General features: G+C 34.6%; 2 protein-coding genes across 4 annotated transcripts; one reads left to right on the top strand and one right to left on the bottom strand.

Annotated features, from left to right (window-relative positions):
• The first annotated feature begins 257 nt into the window (after window positions 1-257).
• LOC113119828 (diacylglycerol O-acyltransferase 1) lies at window positions 258-17,916 on the top strand. 2 transcript variants are annotated; one of them, XM_026289498.1, is made up of 17 exons: window positions 258-584; window positions 2,889-2,976; window positions 7,660-7,700; window positions 8,964-9,049; window positions 9,214-9,266; window positions 9,970-10,075; window positions 10,258-10,386; window positions 11,024-11,098; window positions 11,228-11,331; window positions 11,393-11,431; window positions 11,520-11,561; window positions 14,945-14,989; window positions 15,371-15,444; window positions 16,279-16,344; window positions 16,474-16,561; window positions 16,665-16,727; window positions 16,805-17,099. In XM_026289498.1, the coding sequence occupies exons 1-17, from the start codon at window positions 394-396 to the stop codon at window positions 16,952-16,954; spliced, it is 1,440 nt and encodes a 479-aa protein (XP_026145283.1). In that variant the 5' UTR covers window positions 258-393; the 3' UTR covers window positions 16,955-17,099. The 2 variants fall into 2 exon arrangements, with proteins under 2 accessions (XP_026145283.1, XP_026145281.1); XM_026289496.1 differs by having other exon boundaries at window positions 394-584; window positions 15,332-15,444; window positions 16,805-17,916.
• Window positions 17,917-18,001: 85 nt separating this feature from the next.
• On the bottom strand, window positions 18,002-21,705 carry LOC113119829 (cilia- and flagella-associated protein 20). 2 transcript variants are annotated; one of them, XM_026289500.1, is made up of 6 exons: window positions 21,258-21,705; window positions 19,957-20,036; window positions 19,761-19,872; window positions 19,496-19,684; window positions 18,236-18,346; window positions 18,002-18,152 (listed from the first exon to the last, which is right to left on the bottom strand). In XM_026289500.1, the coding sequence occupies exons 1-6, from the start codon at window positions 21,339-21,341 to the stop codon at window positions 18,150-18,152; spliced, it is 579 nt and encodes a 192-aa protein (XP_026145285.1). In that variant the 5' UTR covers window positions 21,342-21,705; the 3' UTR covers window positions 18,002-18,149. The 2 variants fall into 2 exon arrangements, with proteins under 2 accessions (XP_026145285.1, XP_026145284.1); XM_026289499.1 differs by having other exon boundaries at window positions 18,002-18,155; window positions 21,258-21,699.
• Between the last annotated feature and the right edge of the window lie 3,089 nt (window positions 21,706-24,794).

Here is a 24,794-nt window from a genome sequence, read left to right as displayed (position 1 = left end):
CTGATAGGGCGAATACTAAATGGAAAACGTGCTGCATTATTATTGTAACCTGAACTTGTGTCTACATTACACAAGTAAGGCCTAACTTGTCAGATTTCTACACACTTTCCAAGTTGATCTTATTGTATCCATTGGATAGCTAAAACAATAAATTAGCTATTTGAGTATAAATATATTATGACAAACTATTGGCAAATCGTGGAGATGATTTTAAAAGGGGCTTTATGACTGAGTAAACTGTGCCATGGTGCATCTGGAGTCGCGCGCGCATTGCGCAACGCTTGATGTGCCGCGCGCGTCCTGTTCGATTCAGCGCGCTGATATCAAAGCTCGGCGAAACGGCAAGAACATGACAGAGACGACGGGTCTGTCTGCTTGATCACAACCGCGAGCATGGGTGACAGAAGCGAGAAGGGCTTGGTGAAGCACAAACGGAGAAGCACGATCTCCGGTGACGCGGCGGGAGCTCATCAGAAGACGCTCAGCGGACAGGTGAAGGAGAAAGAGCAGAGTCAGAGACCGAGACACGACACACCCGCGAATAAACACAAGAATCACCGCGATGCTGGCGACCACGACTTCAGGTAAGATGTGTTATTCAACTACAATGTTTTTGACTTGCTTTATGAGCCACATGTCTCTTTCTCTTTCTCTCTCTCTCTCTTTCCAGAATCTAGATAGATCTCGAGATGATGCTACTGTACAGACACGTGTCCAGGGATGTAGGCCTATGCCTTTTTAGTTTCGTATCATTCATGCAATAGTATTGCAATATCTTCAGTTATCATTTTAATTCCAGTCTAAGTTTTAGTAATTTTGTTATGTGCAATGTTAGATTTTATTGTATTATTGTTTCTATTTATCTTTATTTATTTTAGTTTTAGTAATTTTAGAACTTTAGTGTGAGTTTTTAAATTTTTCAACAGATATTTTTTTATTTATTTTATTTCAGTTAACAATTTTTTTTTTGTTGAGAGTTTTAGTTAACAATAACATCACTTTATTAGACATGTTCCCTAGTGATTTCATAAAGTACTATAATATTAACAGTATACTATAATGTATATATGCAGAGGCATATTGGCATATTTTAATTTTAATTTTAGTTTAAGATTTACTTTATTTAAAAAGATTTTAAAAGATTTTGTTAAGTTAAAATTATTTTAAACTTATTTTTATTTTAAACTTATTTATTATATCTCAGCTTTCATTTGATTAATTTTAGTACTTTTATTGATTTCAGTTATTTTCCAAGGCAAACTTTTAATTCAAAAGAGATTTAAAACGTTTTTTTTTTTTTAAGTATAGGTTTTTCACCTTATGTTCATATTTTTTTTTACATTTTTACTTTTAATAGTTTTAGCCCAACTCAAAACAGCACTGTTTATTGGACATACCAAAGCAAGTGCATTAATTTAAAAGACAGCACAAGTGCACAAGTTGCCTGGTTGCAACTCGCAAATGATCATAGTGATATAAAATTCTTATACATCAATGCATATTTATTTTCTAGTTGTAACCAATGACAGACATATGGATTTCAGTTTTGTTAAACATTTTCTGTATGCTAATAGGTTCAGTATTTGGTAGTCTCTATACAAGTTTATTTAATGCTTTGTACCCTCATGTGCACACTGATGTGCAGGGAAGTGTATGGAGGTCAGGAGGCCTGAGAAATGGTGCAAGCGAGCACATGGAGTAATCACAGTATTATAACTCCAGCAGCAGTCGGTCACATACTGTACAGTATTTCACTTCAGTTGATGGGTCACTCTGCTCTGCTTGGCTTGGGAGCTGTGACCATATAGTGTTAAAAGCACTGAAGGCTAATCATGATGTTTCCTCAAGCCTCCTAAACCGAGGATTGAAGTGAAACAACCTATGTAATGCTAGTTCTCCTTTCAGTGCATGTGTCAAACTCAGTTAGGTTTTTAATGGCGGTCACAAAAAACCATAACAGACACGTTCATAACAAATAGCATACTGCTTCCTGCGCAATATATACTGTACACGTATATTTATTATAGATATTAGTATTTTCAGGTAATAATCTTCATGTTTGCAGTATACTGTATATAAAAGGACATGAGCGGTGTAGTGTTATAGTTTTATTATTATTATTTTGAATTTACTTTTTTCTTTATACTTTTAGTTTTTATTGTAATTTGAGTTTAAGTTTCAGTCATTTGTTATTTTCGTAATTTTGTTTATATATTTTAATGTATAAATTGATTTAATTTTGTAGATTTATTCTATTTTTTCACTTAATATTTTTTAATTCATAGAATTTTAAGTTAATTAATTTTAGTACTTTAAGCTCATTTGATTTCATTAAGTTGTCAACATCTCTAATGTTTTAACTTTAGGATTTTTCTTTAATATTAATATTTATTTCAGCTTTTAGAAGTAGCGAGAGCTATTTGAATCATTTTAGTTAACATAACAACACTGATGTACATCTCTTCAGGTAATGCCACTCCTGGAAATGAGCTGTTGTCAAATGAAATCACTTATAAAATCAATAAGATCAGCGTGACCACAATCTTTAATAACCTTTATAAATCACGCCTCATATACTCGAACACATTAAGAGTGAGATTGCTCAAACTCTGGCATTTCGTCACCCGTTGCAACATCAGTGTCTTACAGTATAAAAAAACTCCGTGTCTAAATGTCATTGCATCATATTGAGTGTAAATGCACTCAAATGCTGCAGGAACTTCTTCATTTAAAACAAATGACACTTGGTTGCAATGACGTTCAGATGTTTTAAGTGTCCAAATACTTTTCTGGGCTGTAGTCTGAAGCCTTTAATAGCGGTATATCAGACCAGAAATGCATATGCATGTGATCAGCTACGTCTTGACTCATTTTGTCTGTCTCTTCAGCTGCCATAAGCTGCAGGAGTCGCTGCTCAGCTCCGACAGCGGCTACAGCAACTACAGAGGAATCCTCAACTGGTGTGTGGTCATGCTGGTGAGTCTCCAGCACATGTAAGGTCCAATATTACAGGTCCAGAAAATACCCATGTTTGCTCTAGATGAGAATAGATTTGGAAAAATGTAGCATTGCACCAATGGATGCTCTGTAGTGAATGGGTGCCGTCAGAATGAGAATCCAAACAGCTGATAGAAACATCACAAGTAATCCACACCATCAATATCATCTTGTTTATCCAAAAGCTGCATGTTTATAAGAAACAAATTCATCAATAAGGTATTTTAACTTATAAACAGTGCTTGATCTGTGCGTATTTCTCACCTGATTCAGACGAGTTGACTTTTTCAATGGAGAAAGCAATATTACGGATAGGACTCGTATTTTAGTCTGAAGAAAGTAAAAAATGTCTTTGAGGATTTGTTTCTTACAAACATGCAGCTTTTTCACTTAACTGATGGACTGGAGGGCTGTGGATTCTGACGGCACCCATTCACTGCAGAGGAGCCACTGTTGAGCAAGTGATGCAATGCTACACTTCTACAAATCTGTTACCATGAAGAACCCACATTCAAGCTATTATTGGTTTGAAAAAGCATGTAAAAGTAAGACTTTATTGAAGTGTGCTGGTGTTGTAAGATGACTCAGTTTAGGCCCTCGCTGTTACCTGAACATAAACACTGTCACTCAGTTGGACTTGAACCTTTGGATGGCTTCAGTCTTATCACACTGGTTATTTCTGTTCTCTCTTCTGCTGGAATCTTTCCCGGTGTTTGTCCTCAGATGATCTGGAACAACAGAAATGAAATCTAGATGGAAAGATCTAGTAATTGACCATGCAGTTGACTGAATGATCAAAAAGACTATGTTTGCCCTTCATCGCGGTCAGTTGCGTCAAGTTCATTCTGGGCTATTGAGAAGAACTAGGATTGAATCGAGTAAGAGTTTGACCTTTATCCTTGGCTCCGGTCTCGTATAAACACGTGACATGCAGAACAATGCCAGACGTATGAGTTAGAGTCAGATTTCTGCAGTGGAGACGGAGAGAAGTGACTGAAGTTTTGCTCAAGTTGTTGTGACAGCCTCGATTCACATGAGTTCCCACATTAAACCGTACAGTTCAACCCAGAGGGTGTTTATTCCTCCGCGATCTCTCGCTGTATGTTTGTTTGTCCTCTCAAAACAAGCAGCATGCTGTCTGAGGTTTAATGCATTCATTTTGTGTTAAGTGTCAAAGAGAGTTCAGACTCGTCTGCTTAGCAAGACTAACAAAATTTACCATGCATAACTTGTTTTATCAGCAGTGTTATTTTAGTACTATTTATATAATATAATGTTATATATTTTTTTATATTTATCCTTTTCAGTGTATTTTAATTTTAGTTTGTAATTTTGTTAAATATTATTTCATTAGTTTTATTTAGCTTTCATTTATTTTTATTTCACTGGTAGTCATTTCAGTACTTTATACTTAAACTCATTAATTTCAGGTATTTCAGGTTTCATTTTTGTTTGTTCATCTAATATTTATGTTTTATTTGATTTCAGCTTGATTTTAGTATTAATTATATAATATTGCAATATTTATAAATATTAATATAAATATTTAGAATTATTTTTTATATTTTCAATTTAAGTTTTAGATTAAGTTTTAGTGATTTTGTTATATGATTTTTGCCTTTTTTTAAATGTTTCTATTTAGCTTTTAATGTATTTTATTTCCATATTAGTTGAAATAAAAAAAATTAGTAGTAATATAAGTAATTTTAGTACTCAACTTATATTTAGTGGTTGTGAACTTAAATGTTTTTCATCTAATATTTATTTTGTTTTGTTTTGTTTTATGTTTTATTTTATTTTAGTTCATTATTTTACATTATTTCCTTTCATTTCAGTGACTGAAAATGATTTTGAATAGTTTTAGCTTCAACCTAAACTTATTTCAGTTACTTTTCCAAGGTAATTAAAAAATAATAATAAGTTGCAACTTACAAATTGACATATAATATTTGTTTTTATTATATTTCAGCTTTATTTCAGTTACCCAAAATTATTTTAATAGTTATAGATTTAGTAATTTTAGTACTTCAACCTTAACTTATTTAATCCAGCTAGTTGCAAAGCCCCTTTTTAAGTTGTAAGGTTTTTTTAAGTTTTTAATTTAATATTTGTATTTTATTTTATATACCCAAAATAATTTATAATAGTTTTAGTTTTAGTTAACAACACTGTTTATTGGACCTATACACTTATAAGACATCATAATATGTATATAAATCTCATTGCAGATTGGAAAGTGTTTTGCTGAAAACCTTTGGCCGTTCTAGACTGACCTTTGACCCACTAACAGATCCTGCCAGCTCCATCTCAGTCTATAAATACAGTGTCAATGACTCTGACATTTAATATGCGGAGGATGTATACGCTAATGCTACATGGACGTTGTTTATGATGAGATGTCAATCACAAGACTTCAAGTCCATCTCAGTCTGTCAGAGCGAGCGTCCGAGTCTCTGCTGTAATGAAAAGTCAAACACTTCCTGGGATTACTTTAATGAACGCTCAGAAATGTCACCCGTCCTCTAAAAATAAACATCTATTTCACCCTGAACCGCTGAGAAACTGGAGCAGCGTCTTCAAAGCCAGGGAAAGCAAATCACAGTTCTGAAAGCAGTATTAATCCTCGCTTTGAAACGCCATCACATCCACGCTCTCTGTGGGATTTAGCTGTTACTTCATTTTTCTTTTTGCCATATTCCCATGGAACATCCTCAAATGCTTTGAATCCGTTAATGGATAATTATGAAAGTCCAGTAGAAAGGCGACTGCTTTTGAGTGATTTCAGCTGGAGGAAATAGATGGAGAGGAACAGCAGGGTCCTGAAAGTCAAACTCTCATTCGTCTCTCCGTAGAGAAAGACATTTTTAATAATAGTCGATAAACCTTTTAAAACAGAGCTCGGAGATTTTAAAGTGACAATATTTTATATAAAAGATCAGGGTGATTTCAGTGTCTTTTCTTTTTTCTTTCTTTTAATTTTTATTCTTGTATGTTGTACTTTTTTTTCATGGGTCTTTTATAGTTTTATAGTAATTTCACTCTTTAAAGAATGTAAAATAAAATGATCTTAAAAACCAAATGCTCTGTTAAACTATATTCCCTCAGAAAATATGATGTATTTATTTGAATTGTTAAAAAATTTCCATCCATTTGCATTACACAGTTTTAACATAAACTAATAAACTTAATGTGATTCATATTTGTCATTCATGCATAAATGAAAACAGGTCAGATTTCTGTAATAATTCTAATAAACGGATTGTGTTTCAAATGCACAATAACCAGGTTTATATGTTTCTCATCAATAAATCCAACTTGTTTCAATCTCTTGCATCCTAACTAATGAAATATTGCTTGTTTTGAATGAAAATGTAATTATTTCAATAGAATCAATGTAAATGGTTAGTAACTAAACCATGATTTTTGAGTGCAGAAATCTGACCTGTTTCATTAATGTATGACTTTCAATATGCACCATATTATGTTTATTATTATGTAGAAGGATGGAAATTTTATGTGCAATTCAAATATATAAATCTTAAATTTAGGTCTAACTATTTGAGGGTTCAAGTCAATGGCAAGTCTTTTGGAAAAGAGCGCGCGTGTGTGTGTGTGTGTGTTTGTGCTGAAATGAACCAGAGTCCCACAGCCTTTAAGCAATTACCCTAGCATGGATCTATGTGCTAAATTAATTAGCAATATGCCTTTAATGAGGTCAGGGTTGAGTCTGGCAGTTTTCCCAATGCAAATCTAATCAAATGGCCTTTGGAATGAGAAAGTCTTTCGGCAAATCCTCTTCTGTCGTATATTATCGAAGGTGGTTCAAAGTCTTCAGGCCTTGTGTTTTGATTAAATATTAAAGCCTTCAGGTGCTCTGTTATGCTTTTAATGAATAAAACGACCAAATCACAGTGAATTTGGTTTAAATAAAGCTGATGTAACACTCAGAAGTTGATTTTCAGTAGCCGGGTCTGAAATTCGAGCGCAGAAAGCTAAAGCATGAAAACTGCTCTAAAAGGTCAGAGGTCAGATGTGTCAGAATGAGAGTCCAAGCAGCTGATAATCAACAAAATGGGATTTAAGACAAATTATAAATGAAATGGTGTCTTTTTATTATTTCTCAGTTAAAATGTGGCACAGTTCTTTGTGAAATTGAAATGTCAAATAAAATAAATGATACAAAATTAAAGAAATCTACTAAGTCAACTAAAGTTTTGCTTCGAGGCAACCGCAGGATTTTAATCATGAACCAAACAGAGTTGCTGCAATCATGCAGTTTTTTATTTAAGTTAGATTATATAGTTTTGAAAACTGCATATTTTGACTAGCTTTGTGAAACTATACTATCTGAAAGAAACAGAAAAAGCAGACAGGAAGATATGAGATGCAATAATAAACTACTAAGTCATTCGAATAGTCATTTGGTTTTATTATCAAACCAGGAATGTTTTATCGACATATCCAGAAGAGCAAACGCTTAATATCGCATCTTCATACTCTACCAAACAGACACAAATGTGACAAAACCTCCTGAATCATCCCGTTTATAGAGTTAAACATCAGTTGTCCTCCAGTGTAACTCGTTTTCCTTTCGTTTTGCTGTAAGCTTGGATACAAATGAGCTGCAGATGCATTAAATTGGTTCATTTGTTTGTGTTTCAGGTTCTGTCCAATGCACGGCTGGTCCTGGAGAACCTTATAAAGTAAGTATATCATTACCATCATTTGTTGCTTAATTCATAAATAAAGCAGCTATGCTAATTTGATTTCTCACGCTCAGTGACTCACTAATTCCTGGCTAATGATCCAGCTGAAGCATCTGAATGAGACAGATAATGACTGTGCCCGGCAGGAACTAAATGCATGTCTTTTGTTACTTGTCATTAAGCAAGCACTTTTATCCAGAGCAGCATATAGTGCACTAATCGCTGGGCTCGTCCCTCTGGAGAAAGACACTGTAGTAATGATGAAGAAACTGTGCGGTTTGATGGGTGTTTCTACCAGGTGTTGAATGCATGAGCTCTGGCTTCTGGGATTTTTCAGCCCAGCCTCACTATACATTATTCAACATTAGCATTAGCAAATCTGAGGCTTTTAAGCAAACAATAGCAATACAGTCATTCTTATTTTCCCATTTTTTTGTTTGTTTGTTTGTTTGTATACATAAAATGGAGCTAAATTGTAGAAAATGTGAAATTGAAATGTTTTGAAATTGGAAAAAAAACAAACATTTTTTTTAGCATTGCATTGCATTGCATAGCTTTTTTTTTTTTTTTTGCATTGTGGCGTTTATTTATTTATTTATTTATTTTTTAATGACAATTACACACATTTTTCACCAATTCTCATTAATGCTTTAAGAAAAAAAAATCACATTCCCATTACAAATATTTAAATATTTGTCATATGTTATATATAAATAGTATAATGTTTATATATAAAATAATTTTTTATATCATGTTTGTACAAATTATATTATAAGACATAAATTATATACACATATTTCCTATACATTCATACATATATGTGTCACAGTGAAAAAATCTCTCTCTGTAAAATGATTTCACGTACTATGTAATTATCATAAATTATTATAAATAATAAAATGTATTATTTATTATATTTCATTATATAAATGTTTTTTTTTATTATAAATGCATTTATACAATTGTTATAAATATGTAATGATTTTATATACAAAAATTACTCTAAATTATATTATAAAATAATATATAAATTATATAATACATTTATATAAATTATATTGACATACATTTATACATAATATATGTAATATAAAATTATAAATTATTTTTTTTAATTAATTATTGATTTAAATCCACAAATTATATTCATATAATTATATATTTATATACAGTATGATGAAAAATTGAAGGCAGTGTTTACTCAGCACATGTTTCTCATTAGAAATGCTTCTAAATGACGTGATCTCCTCTCTTCTTCAGATATGGTGTTCTGGTGGACCCCATCCAGATCATCTCTCTCTTCCTGAAGGACCCGTACAGCTGGCCGGCTCCGTGCCTGATCATTGGTATGATGAGTGTGTGATACATGCAGATCAGCTCGAGCTGAAGACATCATTTCACACCACATTTACACTTTCTGTCATGCATAATGTAAGATCATAAAAATCCACTTCAATATTCCATGCATGCTCACTTCAATATGCCGCGTCTAATCTGTTTGCTTTTGCAGTTTCCAACGTCTTTATAATGGCAGCGTTCTACATAGAGAGAAAGCTTTCTGTGGTGAGTTGCATGCTGGGAATGAACTGTGTGATTACAGTCATGGATTACAAATATAACCAGTTACACTGAAGAGTGAATCTCAGAATCCAGATCGCATTTTACCTCAAAATAAATAAATAAAAACAAATAAATTGTATAAATAAAACTTTTTATTTAAAATTTTTATAACTTTTTTTTTCTTTTTCTTTTTTACCTTTAAGGTTTTCTTTGCATTATGACATTATTCACATGACAGTTAAGCACACTTTTATCTTATTCTTAATAGTGCTATGTGAAAATATCCCATCCTCATTACTATAATGCAAAAAAAAATTATATTTATTTATTTATTTATTTATTTGTTTATTTATAGATAAACTAAATTTAAATGATGATAGAATATAAATGTAAAATCTACCATATAAATTCAGATTTTTATTATTATATGTTATATATAAAACACAAAAACTATGCAATATATATATAATTAATAAATCTGAAAAAACTATATATGAATATATATATTTTAAAAAATTTAATACATTTTTCACATTTATTTATTTATTTTGTATTTATAATATACGTTTGTATTGGAGATGAAATTTCTTCCTGAGATTCCACTGAGAAGATTTGAGTATTTATTGCAGGTTAAATGTATATCTGTTAGCACAGGTGCTTTTCGTTGCTGGTTTGTTTTAATAAAGTCATGTAATTGAATTTCCAGGGCATCATCTCCGAGGGCACCGGGACATTCCTCCACTGCATCAATCTTGCAGCTCTGTTATTTGTCCCGGCCGGGACAGTTCTCAGCCTGACCTCTATAACCCCAGGTATAACACTTATACCTTCAATCTTACAGGAAAAAGTAGTTTTTTTCAAGCATTAACTACTAAAACCTCTATCAGTGGCCTTCTGAGCATGTGATTGGGTTGTGGGTATAACTATAATATTATGTTTTTATTTATTTGTTGGCATGTTGGAAATGTATTGCTGTCTCGTGGCTGTGTTTCAGTGGGTAGTGTTCTGGCGTTGAGTGTCTTCACCATTCTCTTCCTGAAGCTGTATTCATACAGAGACGTCAACAAATGGTGCAGAGAGATCAGACAGGCCAAAGCTCGAACCCTGTCCCGCTCTCAGTCCTGTGAGTCACCCTCCAGCCTCACCACAAACCACACACAAACTCACATTTTCATGCATTCATATCTGACGTCAAGCTAATTCTAACATTCACATGCATTTCTGTGCATGAATGCTTCTAGATACAGTACACAGTCATTGTTGTGAAACGCATCATTGCACAAATCTTAATGCATGTATAGAATGCATTAGAACTATCATTGCAATATATTCCTCTCGGTTTGAATGCAATGTTTTGATTTGCATCCAGTTGTTTATTTTGCAGCAGTGATACCTGCCGCTTGTCCTCCTGCAGCACCTGCACTTCATAAACCCTGTATTTTCTCATCTGGTGTTTGCTGTGAAGGGCTTTCAGTGTTTGTCTAAATCTGTACAAACAGACTGAGATGTGAGAGGCATTGCACGGTTTATGTTTGCTCAGTGTCTGAGCGTGAGCATTAATGCTGTACTGTACTGCCACATGCTGGACACAGAACAACAGCACATTTAATGCAGCTTCACCATCAGCATTATAAAAAAAAGTGTGATGAATTTTCATATTTGATCAGTGAGTCCTGTTGTTATACTTGTTGTGGCTGGTCTCCTGGCAGAGAATATCTGAATGTATTCAGTGTGTGTTAATGTTTGATTTTCTCCTCTAGGCCCGTCTGTGCACAAAGCCAATGGCCCGACTGAATACACACACGTGAGCTATCCAGCAAACCTCACACACAGAGGTCAGTCACTACACAACAACTCAACCTGTTTAACAAGGAATATCAGCTCGCTTGTAATTAAAATATCAGTTCAAATCATTGAATTGAATTAATAAATAATGCATTTAATTGAAATGTATTTAATTACAGACATGTATTATTTTATCTTCGTCCCAACTCTGTGTTACGATCTGAACTTCCCGCGCTCTCGGCGGATACGGAAGCGTTTCTTACTGCGCCGACTGCTCGAGATGGTGAGAGACAGCAGAGACTCACGTTTACAGTCTGCACTTTCTGATAATGTCTTTCTTGCAGGTGTTTTTAATGCAGTTAATGCTTGGATTAATGCAGCAGGTATGCAACGAGTCATTGTAAAACAGCTTATTTGTGTGTGTATGTGGCATGATGTTTTTAATGACTTTATTTTTTTATTTTTTAATAGTGGATGGTTCCGACGATTCAGAACTCAATGAAACCCTTTCAGGTAGAAGCACCCTGTAAATTCAATCATATAAAGTAATAGTCAGAAAAAAATCTAATTATTTAAAGGGACAGTTTATTGAACCTTTAGACAAAAAAAAATGATTTTGCATATGGGTTTTTGTTTAGTATCATATCTGATACATCAGGATTTTATGGCTAATATAGTGTTATATAGTGAGAATATGAAGAAAAACAAATACCTCAGTTTCATTCAAAAGCTCAAACTGAACAAAAATATGCCAGACTAATGACATGAAATAATATAAATACCAGCTATCACTCAATAAATGACTTATAAGATAAGATTTAAATGCTTACTGTTATCAATAAACAATATGTGACCCTGGAGCACAAAAGCAGTCTTAAGTCTCTGGGGTGTGTTTGTAGCAAAAATCCAAAAATACATTGTATGGGTCAAAAATGATTGATTTTTCTTTTATGCCAAAAATCATTATTAAGTAAAGATCATGTTCCATCGATATATTGTTAATTATAATAATTATATATATATATATATATATATAATTATAATAACTTCATTTGTACAACTTTAAAGGCGATTTTCTCAGTATTTAGATTTTTTTACACCTTCAGATTCCAGATTTTCAAATAGTTGTCCAAATATTGTCCGATCCTAACAAACCAGACATCAATGGAAACAGTTCATCTCAATTTTGAAAGATGTACACTTAAGACTGGTTTTGTGGTCCATGGTCACATATGTGCAATGCAATACAATTACCTTTCTCAAAAGCCTGACGATCTTATGTGACTCACATTTGAACATGATTTTCTCATAAATGATGTAGTAAATATAATTAGATTCAGTCCAGCAAGTATTTGTCTTGAAATGTTTCTAACCATTTAAAAGTTGTTCTTATGTTTACTTTACAAAAATCTGATTTCAGAGATTACTTTACAAAAAAAAAATATATATATATATGCAAAAAATGTACATTTTGCAAAAGAAAATAAAGTTTTGCAAATGAAAATTAAAGTATTGAGGAAAATACATTTGCTTTTTGCAAACAAAAATTAAGAATTGCAAAACATAAAATAAACAGCGTGAAAGCAATGATTTTGCAATAAATATTTTCATGGTCATATCTATTAATTTATTTGCAACGCTGCTTTTATTTCACGTGTCAGTCTAGTTTGAGCTTGCGATACCATTTTTCCTTTGCGCTTCACTTTTCTGCACAATCACTCTTTGTGGCACGGTTTTGACGTGGGGGCGGGTTAAGGGACAGGGGCGTGTACAACATGCCTCCCTGGAAGTGATGTCAGTGGCACGAGAAGCAGCTCTGATCCAGGTCCTGTCATATTTATTTTTCTCATGTAATGTTTCATCACTTTTCTGGAAAGATTTGAGTGTCTACTGTTTTTCTAAACTTAAAATGAATTGTAATTTACTCATTAAGGATGTTGTTTGTTTTTTTGAAAACCCAAACAAATCTTTAGAATCATCTGTTAACTTTCTTATCCTTGTAGCAAAGTTCTATTTTTACAAACAAAGAATTCTTAAGAAAAAAAACTAATTTTATAGAATTCATATGTGAAGTAGAATATTTAATTAAATCACTAAGACTAATTAATAAAAAAAAAAATGTTTCTTTTTTGAGGAGATATGATGAGATATTTTTGTTTCTTTTTTCTTTTTTTGTATCTTTCCTTTTTTTCCATTAGTTCTGTTGACTTTGGATGTATTGTTAATACATTTTATGTAATGTATGCTAAAGAAGAAATCATTAAAAAAAAAAAGGTCCTGTCATGATGAGCAGAGACTTTTGAGTGGATCGTTATTTTTATTCAGTAGCATTAAAACATTCATGTTTTCGTTTTATTTACTTTATTAACAAATTTATATGTGTATTAGCAGCGTCATTTGAATCAGTTCGGGAGTTCGAAGCGGAATAGCAAATCATTTCAATCAGTTCGGGAGTTCGTAGCGGGATCGCGAATCATTTGAGTCAGTTTGGGAGTTCGGAGCGGAATCGCGAATCATTTGAGTCAGTTTGGGAGTTCGGAGCGGAATCGCGAATCATTTGAGTCAGTTCGGGAGTTCGGAGCGGAATCGCGAATCATTTGAGTCCGTTTGGGGATCGCGAATCATTAGAATCAGTTCGGGAGTTCGTAGCGGGTTCGCGAATCATTTGAGTCAGTTTGGGGATCGCAAATCATTGAATCAGTTCGGGAGTTCGTAGCGGGTTCGCGAATCATTTGAGTCAGTTTGGGGATCGCAAATCATTGAATCAGTTCGGGAGTTCGGAGCGGCTTCGCGGATCATTTGCATCAATTCGAGAGTTCGGAGCGGGATTGCGTGTTTAGGTGTGATATGTGAACTCGTATTTTTTGTTTTAATGATTTGCCTTTTAACAGTATCAAGTATATTCAAAACCTAAACAGATCGTGCCTAAAAAAGTGCACGCATCTAGGATAATGTAAAGTTACATGATGATGTCATATAGTGCGCTTGTGCATTTTGAGTGCATTCTTTCACTGCATTATTCGGTGTATTCAAATACATTTATGAATGCATGTGAATGATCACAAAATTCAAGATATGGGGATTAGAAAATGTATATATTTATATAATTGTATGTAGTTAATCAATATCACACGAAGAGTGCCATTTCAGTTTTTCTCCAAAAATCAGCATGATTAAAATGTGATATTAAGTTACTACAAACAATAATTTAATTACAAATACAAAATATTGCAGAATAATGTAATATATGAATGAATAATAGCCTAAAGAACCTTTGTGCCAAAAGGGTTCTTTCTTGTCATTATAGAACCTTTTTAGCATATAAGGTTCTTTGGAGTTGTGTAAAGAACCTTATGGTTCTATATAGAACCCCAATGAACCCTTTTTTTCTAAGAGTGTACATTTGTTAATAAAGTAAATAAAACGAAAACATGAATGTTTTAATGCTACTGAATAAAAATAAACGTTCCACTCGAAAGTCTCTGCTCATCATGACAGGACCTGGATCAATGAGCTGCGTCTCGGGCCGGTGACGTCAATTCCTGGGAGTCGTGTTGTACACGTCCCCGTCCATTGACTCCGCCCGCGCGTCAAAACAGTGCCACAAAGAGAGACGTGCAGAAAAGTGAAGCGCAAAGGAAAAATGGTATCGCAAGCTCAAACTAGACTGACACGCGAAATAAAAGCAGCGTTGCAAATAAATTAATAGATATGACCATGAAAATATTTATTGCAAAATCATTGCTTTCCCTCTGTTTAATTTATGTTTTGCAATTCTTAATTTTTGTTTGCTAAAAGCAAATTTATCTTCCTCAATACTTATTTTTTGCAAAACATAATTATTTTTGCGTATATATACGGCGTTAAATTGACTCCATATCTGTCTCTTTAAACAGGACATGGATTTCTCTAGAATCGTTGAACGTCTGCTGAAGCTCGCTGTAAGTGTCCAGAGAACCCAATGCAGACAGATGCTGTTGTTGTCGTGGATGGACTTTTGTTGCTAGAGCTTTTGCAGGTGCTGCTGAAATGACTTTCACTGTGGCCCTTGAAATCAAAAATAAATTGACAAAAAATATTGAAAACCGAGTTATACAGTTTAGCATTTCCCAGAACATTTAAGTGCTGAATGCCATGATTGACCAATCAAAATTAAGCATTCCAGGCTGCTTGAATTTCGCACGAACACCTGCTGTCACTTTGGATGATGTCATGTCTGTGGCCCCTCCTCCTCAGAGTGTCTAATGGCACAAGCCCCGCCCCTTCTCCCTGTCCCTCTACAGGTGCCCAATCATTTTATCTGGCTCATCTTTTTCTATTGGTATTTCCACTCCTCCATGAACTTCGTAGCTGAGCTCATGCGGTTCGGAGACCGTGAGTTTTACCGCGACTGGTGGTGAGTGGCTTCCTCCGTCCAGAGCTGATTTACACCTAGCTAAACCTGCAGTGTGTTAAAGTGTCTGTTTACACCAAGGATGATAACTATACAAATATCTTCTATGAGAATAGAGGAGAGAAGTCCATAAAACAAAAACAAGGACAGCATTCTTTACAACAACTTTTTTTTTCTCTCGTGAAATATAACAACTTTTTTTCTCATAATTTAATGAGTTTATTCTCAGCATTTTCTAAAATAAATTTCTTGCAATTTAACAACTTTTCTTGTTATATAATGAGTTTTCTTGAAATTTAACAAAAGTATTTCTCTAATTTTAATGATTTTAATATCGAGATGGTTTAATTTGTTTTTCTTATCCTCTTCCAAAGATATAAAAGCCTGTTTCTGTAACAAAATAAAATAATAAAAAAGGTAATTTCAACTTTTCTTCTCACAATTCAGACTTTGTTTCTCATTTCAAACTGATCTAAACTTGCATTCTGAATTCTGAGTTTTCTTTCCTCACTTTTCTCACTCTGAATTGTGAGAAACAATTATTATTACGTTGTTTATTTTATAGCTATCATTAGAATCAATGGACCTTTTACTCACTTTTTTTGAGTCACTTTTTTTATTTATTCCCAGCCAAAAGTCAAACTACATTTCAAAAATGTGTTAAATAAAATCTTTTAAATGTATGTTAATAATATTTGTGCATGATCCATATACAACTCTATATATTTGCTTTGAATGCATCACATTACAGACATAAAACAGCTTGCAGATGCATTTCATGAGAAAAGTTTTCAGTATAGTCCAGAGTGTAGTAGTTAATGAGCTTTTTGTTCGCAGGAACTCTGAAACGATTCCGTATTTTTGGTCGAACTGGAACATTCCTGTTCACAAGTGGTGCCTGCGGTGAGCTGGGGTTATCATCACTTTATGTGTTATGTGTTGAGCTTTGTGTTCATATTACATATAGTTTGTGTTGTGTGTTCACGTCATACTGCAGTTTGTTCATTGATTTCTCATTCTGTCTCTCCTCAGACACTTTTATAAGCCCATGTTGGTGAAAGGAGTGAATAAGTTATCCGCTCAGTTAGCCGTGTTCTTCCTGTCGGCGTTTTTCCATGAGGTTTCATTCCACACTTACATTCCTACACTACAATTTAAAGTCAGACTTTTTCTTTTCCTGTTTCTCTAATAGTCCTGACGATGCTTTGTGTCATTTCTGCCAGTATTTAGTGAGTGTTCCTCTAAAGATGTTTCGGTTCTGGGCGTTTCTGGGAATGATGGCACAGGTCAGCCTTAAATATTCGATATTGCTTGTTGAGCATCAAATAAAATTGCTCGTTTCTCATTCTACTTCCTGTTTCAGATCCCGCTGGCCTATCTCGTGGGCCGATTCTTGAGGGGAAACTACGGCAATGCCGCCGTCTGGATGTCACTGATCATCGGTCAGCCGATCGCCGTGCTCATGTACGTCCACGACTATTACGTGCTGCATTATGAGAGCACTGCGGCATGACACAACCACATCTGCTGAATCTAAACACAATGCATATATTTTGGAGAAAGGGAGATATTAAATTTTTAACAGACTTCAGCCCATGCTAAATGTGATCTGAAAGAACAGAGCAGGAGTGTTTTATAACGTGCAATCTGATGTTAACACTGCCAAGCCAGAGTAACACATCATTGCAATGCCTTCTCACTAATGTTTCATACTTGACATTTGAAGGCACAAAATCCAAAGTGTTTGTACTTTTCCAAATGCATTTCAGAACTCATTTGTGTCTGCAATATAAATGTTAAGTTGTTTTTTTTAATTCTTCGTGCTGTTGCTTTGTTGTGATTGACTGAATTTTTGAGCTGTTGCACTTTGTTCAGAAATGCAAGACGTTTGTCAACATTTTAAAGAATGTAACTGCTTTTGTTAATTTCGATATTACCTGATAAATTTCAGTTTAAACAGATCATATCAACATGAATCTGTGAAATTGTTAAAGCCAAAATGTAATGTTGCTCTGTTTAAATTGCCTGCAGTGTTATTTAGATGTGATTTTAATGGGATTCAAGCAGCAATAGGGCCAAGAAAGATGTCCTAGATAACATATTCTCATATACTGTGAAGAGATTATACAGAAATAATTATTCTGTTCTCTGATTATCTGTCTAAAACATCTCGACTGCTCCGGTGCTTGCTCCCATTATTTGTGTGTGTATTTTTGATCTCATAATTGACCATGGTTATGATAATACTGAGATGTAAATGTACTTTATTCCACTGTAACTGCTGCAATCAGGTTTGACTTGTTTGAAGAGTTTTTGAATAACATTTGAAGTACCTTTCTACAAAACATTTGATAGATTTAATAACCAGCTGATTTTTCCTGAGAAAGCCAAAGTTTGTTACTGAAGACCTTTTACAGTTTCCCTGTACGGTTTCGGCAGCTCGTGTTCCAGTTTAATAAATCTTTTCAAACATCAGCATATCTAGTTTCGCATTAAACATGATGTGACAATATTTAGAGAAAATGGCTTTGTTCTTAAAATAATCCGAATAAAATCAGGGTTCACTTTGTGCATATAAAATATTTATTCAGCAGATGGAAACCAATCACACAGATCCAAAACAGCACTTGAAAAACAACAAAAAGACCATCCAATATGAACGTGTGCAGATAAAACCGAGAGGAAATGAAGGAATCCCATCTGCTGTGTCACTGCTGTGGAGAAAACACACAAGATTAATACACACCGATAGAAAAACATGATTCTGCACACGAGCAGGCCTGGTGAAGCTCACCTTTGCTTTGTTCTGTACTGGTAAATAGAGTTTAAATTCAGCGGGGAGCTCGTCCTCAGAGTACAGCCGGTCGGAGAAATACACCCTCCTGATGCGACAGTTTGCATGAATCTGAAAGACACCAGGACAGTCATCATCATCAGTCTTACAGCTTTAGTTTCAAGCTGTTTCTAATAACAGCTCTGATCATGAAGGTTTGCAGACATTAGAAATTATTTTTGTATTGGCAGATTTTAAAAGCACTGCTATTTGTTCTTTCATATATATATATATATATATATATATATATAGATAGATAGATAGATAGAGAGAGAGAGAGAGAGAGAGAGAGAGCAAATAAAATATTATAAATACTATTTTATTTATATATATAAATGTACATAAATCTTTTTTAAAATCTATATTATATAAATTATTATTTTCTAAACAATTAAGTCAACTGTAATACAAAGAAATTATGATGTAAACAAATCTGATATGCTCTGATGCTTAAATTATGCTTAAATATTATATCGTTTGTATATATATATATATACACACTGTCTGCAGTGTTAAGTATTATTGAATTAGTTTTTTTTTCAATTGACATTTTAATAATTTTGTTGGGTAAATATATTTATTAGGTTTTTTCCCTATATTATTGTTGTATTAATTATTTTTAAGTTATAGTTATTTCGGTTGAAGTTATAAGCTGCTTTGGAAACTATCTGAAAAAAAGTTTTTATACATTTTATTTTAGTTAACGTAAATGTTTGAGTAACAAACATGTTTTTATAGTTTTAGTTTTTAACAACCATAAACAATAAATCAGCTGTTAAATCTAGCAATTGAGCACATCTAAAGTTAGTCCCAAAATAGCACTCTTTATGTAAAGTAGATTGTCTTATATTTTTCCTCTTGATGTTGTGCTGAAATAAGTAGTCAAATGTATTTATAAAGCAGCTTTCACACACAAATGAGTCACAATGTGCTTTACAGTAAATAAAAATTATTAAATCAAAACACCAGCTGTACAAATAAATACCACAAAATTAAATACCAGCGAAACCATATTGTTAATTAAAAGCTTGTCCAAAAAGATCTTTAAGTGTTTTTTAAAAGATTCTACAGAACCCATTGCTTTTGATGTAAAAGGAAGTGAGTTCCATAGCCTTGGAGTCACAACACATAAAACACGGTCACATCTTGTCTGAAGACGTGTTCTAGGAATAGTTCAAAAACCTAATAACCTAAAAAGAGGTGGTTGGATCCGCCTCTCACCTGCACTCTCAGCGTCTCGATGTAGTTGGTGCCGTACGCCCGGCGTGTGAAATCAGACAGGTTGAACTGGATCTGATTCCAGCCGTCGTCCAGCCGCATGGGCATGGTGCAGATGAAGGGCTTCACACGGGTCGTGCTCTGATAGTTACTCGCCCTGAACCTCCGCCGCACGTTCTTATCGTCCAGCACCTGAAGACCATCACACATTCACACATGTCTGACATCACTAATCAACTCTGACTGATCTGAAGAACCGGGTCTCTACCTGAACTTCGAATGTGAAATACTTCTTGAGGTTCTTGATGATCATGACGAGGAAGGGCAGCTTGATGCCCAGGGTTTTCTTGGGGTCGGCGGGACACGTGATGTAAGTGGTGCTGTGGAGATCACACACGGGTCAGGTCTGATCATGTGTGTGTGTGTGTGTGTGTGTGTGTGTATTCAGTGTGAGACAGACTCACCTCACATTCGTCCCCTCCACCTCCAGAACTAAAGACTGGATGTCATTGTCTGTGATGCGCTTTATGTGTCCGTTTCTGACCTGCAACAGCATAATTCATGCCTACATCAACCTCTCTATCCTTTAGGTTATTAGCTTTTATCCTTCAGGTTATAACAGAATGTGTGTGTGTGTGTGTGTGTATATTTTTCAGTTAACATATATATATATATATATATATATATATATATATATATATATATATATATATATATATATATATATATATAATAAACAATATAATACAATAATATAAAAACTATATATACATACTTAAAAATAATTCATATATCAGAGGTATTACAGTTAACTAAAACTATTAAAAAATCATTTGTGTTAATTGAAATAAACTAAAATAAAATTACAAAAATATATATTTCAGCTAGATGCAAAGGAAACATTTATAGTTTTTATTTAGTTTTAAAGTAGTTTTAAAATAACAAAAATATATAGAAAAAATAAAATAATAATAATTTATAATAATTAACAAAATTTAAGTTTTAAAATAACAAAAATATAAAAAAATAAATAATAATAATTAAGAGATGTACTAAAAAATTATGAATAGCTAAAACTAGAACCACTAAAATAATAATATTTTTTGTTTCTTAAAATAAAATACTGTTAACAGAAATTTTTATTTATTTCAGCTACGTGCAAAAGAAACATTTATAGTTTTTATTTAGTTTAAATTAAAGTTTTAAAATAACAAAAATATATAGAAAAATAAAACAATAATAATTAATAATAATTAACAGATGAAAAAATTATGGATAACTAAAACTATACCCATTAAAAATAATATTATTTTTTGTTTCTTAAAATAAAATACCGTTAACAGAATATACAAACTAAAATTATTAATTTCAGCTACTTGCCAAGGAAACATTTATCGTTTTCATGTAGTTTCAAGTTGATGACAACTAAATCTTAAAAACTAAATTATTAAAATAAAATAAATGTAAATAATAATAACTAATTAATAAATACCAAAGCATATACCGGTACTATAACACTCTGTAGGTACTTGAACGAATGCTATAACAGTATCATTATGGTATGTTGTTACCATGGTAATATCATAGTACTTTTTGCAAGAATGTGTATAACGTTACCGAGGCTATATCTTTCACACTTAAAGCGGATGAAGTGTAAACTCGAGCATCATTCTAGTCTGAATATGTGACTGGTGTGAGTTAGCAGTGCATCAGCAGCAGCTGAGCTCCATCAGTCAATCTAGCATCATTCCCGCCGTCTGCTCACCTTCTTGTCCCAGATCTGCAGGGGTTTGCTGCCGATGCTGTAGAGGATGGACAGAAAGCCGCTCTGAAATGTGTTTTTGAACATAATCCTGCAGTTTTAATTCAGATGACTCCACACCATTCACAGTTTATTCTGCTGTGAACGCGTCCGGCTGGATCTCTGCACTCCAGACCTCGGGTTCCGCTTTACAAACAACAAACACACGTATTCATCAGATAACCGTCGAATATAAAACTTAATAACGCCTTAAATATCGCGTCTGGTCTGATTATTCCTCAACAGCGACACCGACGAGCTTGAGTTTATTTGGGAGTTGCTAGGAGACGTGACGTGATCTGGTTGTCACATCGGACCCTTTCATGTTGACACGGCTGTTGCTAAAGTAACGTAGAACTCTATGATCCCAGTGGTGTGAAAAGAGCTTTATGTTAAAACAATTAGGTAATATTCAGAGAAGACATCTCTTTATCCTCGTGCGTACATTTTTAGGACACATTTACAAAAAAAAAGTCTTATAGAGAATACTGATGCACCGTGACAACTAGTTCAACCACATTGCATTGATTTATTTATAAATTAACTAATCCTAGATGCTTAAGACTATGAAACAGAGAACCATTTTGAGTGACATGACATCGGCAATTGATAATGTAGGGAAACAGTAGACGATTGCACATAATTGCATTAAAGAATGAAAAATTCCTTTGATGATGTGCACAGATGACTAGATGATGACCAAGCAGTTTTGAGTTGATAAACAGCTTTGTTGGTCTGTTGATATCTGTTCTTCATGACCTAGAAACATCAGTCCCAGACACACATGAGCAAAACAAACAAACCCGGATACAGGACAACAGCAGGAGGAGCTCTGACTATGGCAAGCCAAGTAACATTTAATCTATAAGCCTTACTAGTATCTTTTTCATGTTTCTAGTACTTATTTTTTAGATACTAGTAGCTTTTCCATTAAGTACTAGTGCTTATTCATTAACTACTGCTTATTCTTAAAGGGGGGGTGCTATTTCATGCATACTGAGTTTTTTACACTGTTAAAGAGTTGGATTCCCATGCTAAACATGGACAAAGTTTCAAAAATTAAGTTGTACGTTTGAAGGAGTATTTTTGTTCCAAAAATACTCCTTCCGGTTTGTCACAAGTTTCGGAAAGTTTTTTTCGAGTATGGCTCTGTGTGACGTTAGATGGAGCGGAATTTCCTTATATGGGTCCTGAGGCACTTCTGCCGGAAGAGCGAGCGCTCCCGTATAGCAGAGCAATGAGGCTGAGCACAGACTCACTGATCAGAGCGAGAGCATAGCGAAATGTCACAAAAGGAGTGTGTTTTTGGTTGCCAGGGCAAGACAACCCTGCACAGATTACCAAAAGAGAAACAGCATTAAGGGACCAGTGGATGGAGTTTATTTTTACAGAGCATCAACGGAGTTGTGCAAGTGTTTGTGTTTGTTCCCTGCATTTCGAAGATGCTTGTTTTACAAACAAGGCCCAGTTTGACGACGGATTTGCGTATCGTTTATTTCTTAAGGATGATGCAATCCCAACGAAAAAGGGTCACAATCGTGTGTTGGAACCACAGGCGGTGAGTAAAACTGCTTCAAATATCTCTGCCTCCTTGTTAGTGCGTCCGCCTCCCATCGGAGACCCGGGTTCGAGCCCCGCTCGGAGCGAGTCGTTGCTGCTGCTGCTCTCGTTAAGTTTCAGCCTCGGGATCTGATTCTGGGTCATAAATAAACGGCTGAATCTGACTGTTAGCCATGGTTTGTTTTGGATGATGGTTTTTTCCTCAAGGTAATGTCACTCCAAACGCTCTCAACGCAAAAGCCTACTGGCGCGCGTGATTCTTTAGCTCCGCCCACACGTCACGCCTCCAGTCGGTCGTGTTTTTCCGGGAAAAATCGGTACAGACTATCTTTCTCTTATGAATATAATAAAACTAAAGACTTTTTGGAGTTATGAAGGATGCAGTACTACTCTATAGGTACTCAAGATTAACAGAATATTGGGTGAAAACGAGCATTTCACCCCCCCTTTAAGGTACTAGTGTCTTTTGTAAAGTTACCAGGCAAATGCATGTACAGCACTCAATACTTAGTTGGGGCTCCTTTTGCCTGAATTACTGCAGCAATGCAGCGTGGCATGGAGTCGATCAGTCTTTGGCACTGCTCAGGTGTTATGAGAGCCCAGGTTGCTCTGATAGTGGCCTTCTGCTCTTCTGCATTGTTGGGTCTGGCATATCGCATCTTACTCTTCACATTTCCCCATAGATTTTCAGGCGAGTTTTCTGGCCAATTAAGAACAGGGATACCATGGTTCTTAAACCAGGTATTGGTAGCTTTGGCACAGTGTGCAGGTGCCAAGTCCTGTTGGAAAATGAAATATGCATCTTCATAAAGTTGGTCAGCAGCAGGAAGCATGAAGTGCTCTAAAACGTCCTGGTATATGGCTGTGTTGACCTTGGACTTCAGAAAACACATTGGACCAACACCAGCAGATGACATGGCACAGCAAACCATCACTGACTGTGGAAACTTTACACTGGACCTCGAGCAACATGGATTGTGTCCCTCTAATCTCTTCCTCCAGACTCTGGGACCCTGATTTCCAAAGGAAATGCAAAATTAACCTATCAGTGAACATAACTTTAGACCACTCAGCAGCAGTCCGGTCCTTTTTGTCCTTAGCCCAGGCGAGATGCTTCTGACACTGTCTGTTGTTCAAGAGTGGTTTGACACAAGGAGTGCGACAGCTGAAACCCGTCTTGCATATGTCTGTGCGTAGTGGGTCTTGAAGCACTGACTCCAGCAGCAGTCCACTCTTTGTGAATCTCCCCCACATTTTTGAATGGGTTTTATTTCAAAATCGTCTCTATGGTGCGGCTACACTATTGTTTGTACAACTTTTTTCTACCACATCTTTTCCATCCCTTCGCCTCTCTATTAATGTGCTTGGACACAGAGCTCTGTGAACAGCCAGCCCCTTTTTGCAATGACCTTTTGTGTCTTGCCCTCCTTGTGAAAGGTGTCAATGGTCATCTTTTGGACAACTGTCAATTCAGCAGTCTTCCCCATGATTGTGTATGCTACAGAACTAGACTGAGAGACCATTTAAAGGCCATTGCAGGTGTTTTGAATTAATTAGCTTATTAGAGTGTGGCCCCAGGTGTCTTCAATATTTCACCTTTTCACAATATTCAAATTTTCTGAGATACTGAATTTTCCTTAGTTGTCAGTTATAATCATCAAAATTAAAAGGAATAAACATTTGAAATATATCAATCTGTGTGTAATGAATGAATATAATATACAAGTTTCAGAACATTCAGAACAAGTGTACAGAACATTAATGTGAAAACATTCAGTGTCTGCAGCCCCAGTGTGCCCTGTACAGGACATTAATGTAAAAACATTCAGTGTCTGCAGCACCAGTGTGCCCTGTACAGAACATTAATGTAAAAACATTCAGTGTCAGCAGCACCAGTGTGCCCTGTACAGAACATTAATGTAAAAACATTCAGTGTTTGCA

Source organism: Carassius auratus, chromosome 19, assembly GCF_003368295.1.
Source record: "Carassius auratus strain Wakin chromosome 19, ASM336829v1, whole genome shotgun sequence".
Lineage (NCBI taxonomy): Eukaryota > Metazoa > Chordata > Actinopteri > Cypriniformes > Cyprinidae > Carassius > Carassius auratus.
This window is presented reverse-complemented; position numbering and strand designations above follow the sequence as displayed.

Bases quoted from the DNA above. Each gene is read 5' to 3' on its own strand.
- LOC113119829 (XM_026289499.1), bottom strand. From the start codon at position 21,341: ATGTTCAAAAACACATTTCAGAGCGGCTTTCTGTCCATCCTCTACAGC. The intron at 19,873-19,956 runs GTGAGTCTGTCT...TGATCTCCACAG, and splicing joins GTGGAGGGGACGAATGTGAG to CACCACTTACATCACGTGTC. The intron at 19,685-19,760 runs GTAGAGACCCGG...GATGGTCTTCAG, and splicing joins ATTTCACATTCGAAGTTCAG to GTGCTGGACGATAAGAACGT.
- LOC113119828 (XM_026289496.1), top strand. From the start codon at position 394: ATGGGTGACAGAAGCGAGAAGGGCTTGGTGAAGCACAAACGGAGAAGC. The intron at 10,387-11,023 runs GTGAGTCACCCT...TTTCTCCTCTAG, and splicing joins CCTGTCCCGCTCTCAGTCCT to GCCCGTCTGTGCACAAAGCC. The intron at 11,562-14,944 runs GTAGAAGCACCC...CTCTTTAAACAG, and splicing joins ACTCAATGAAACCCTTTCAG to GACATGGATTTCTCTAGAAT.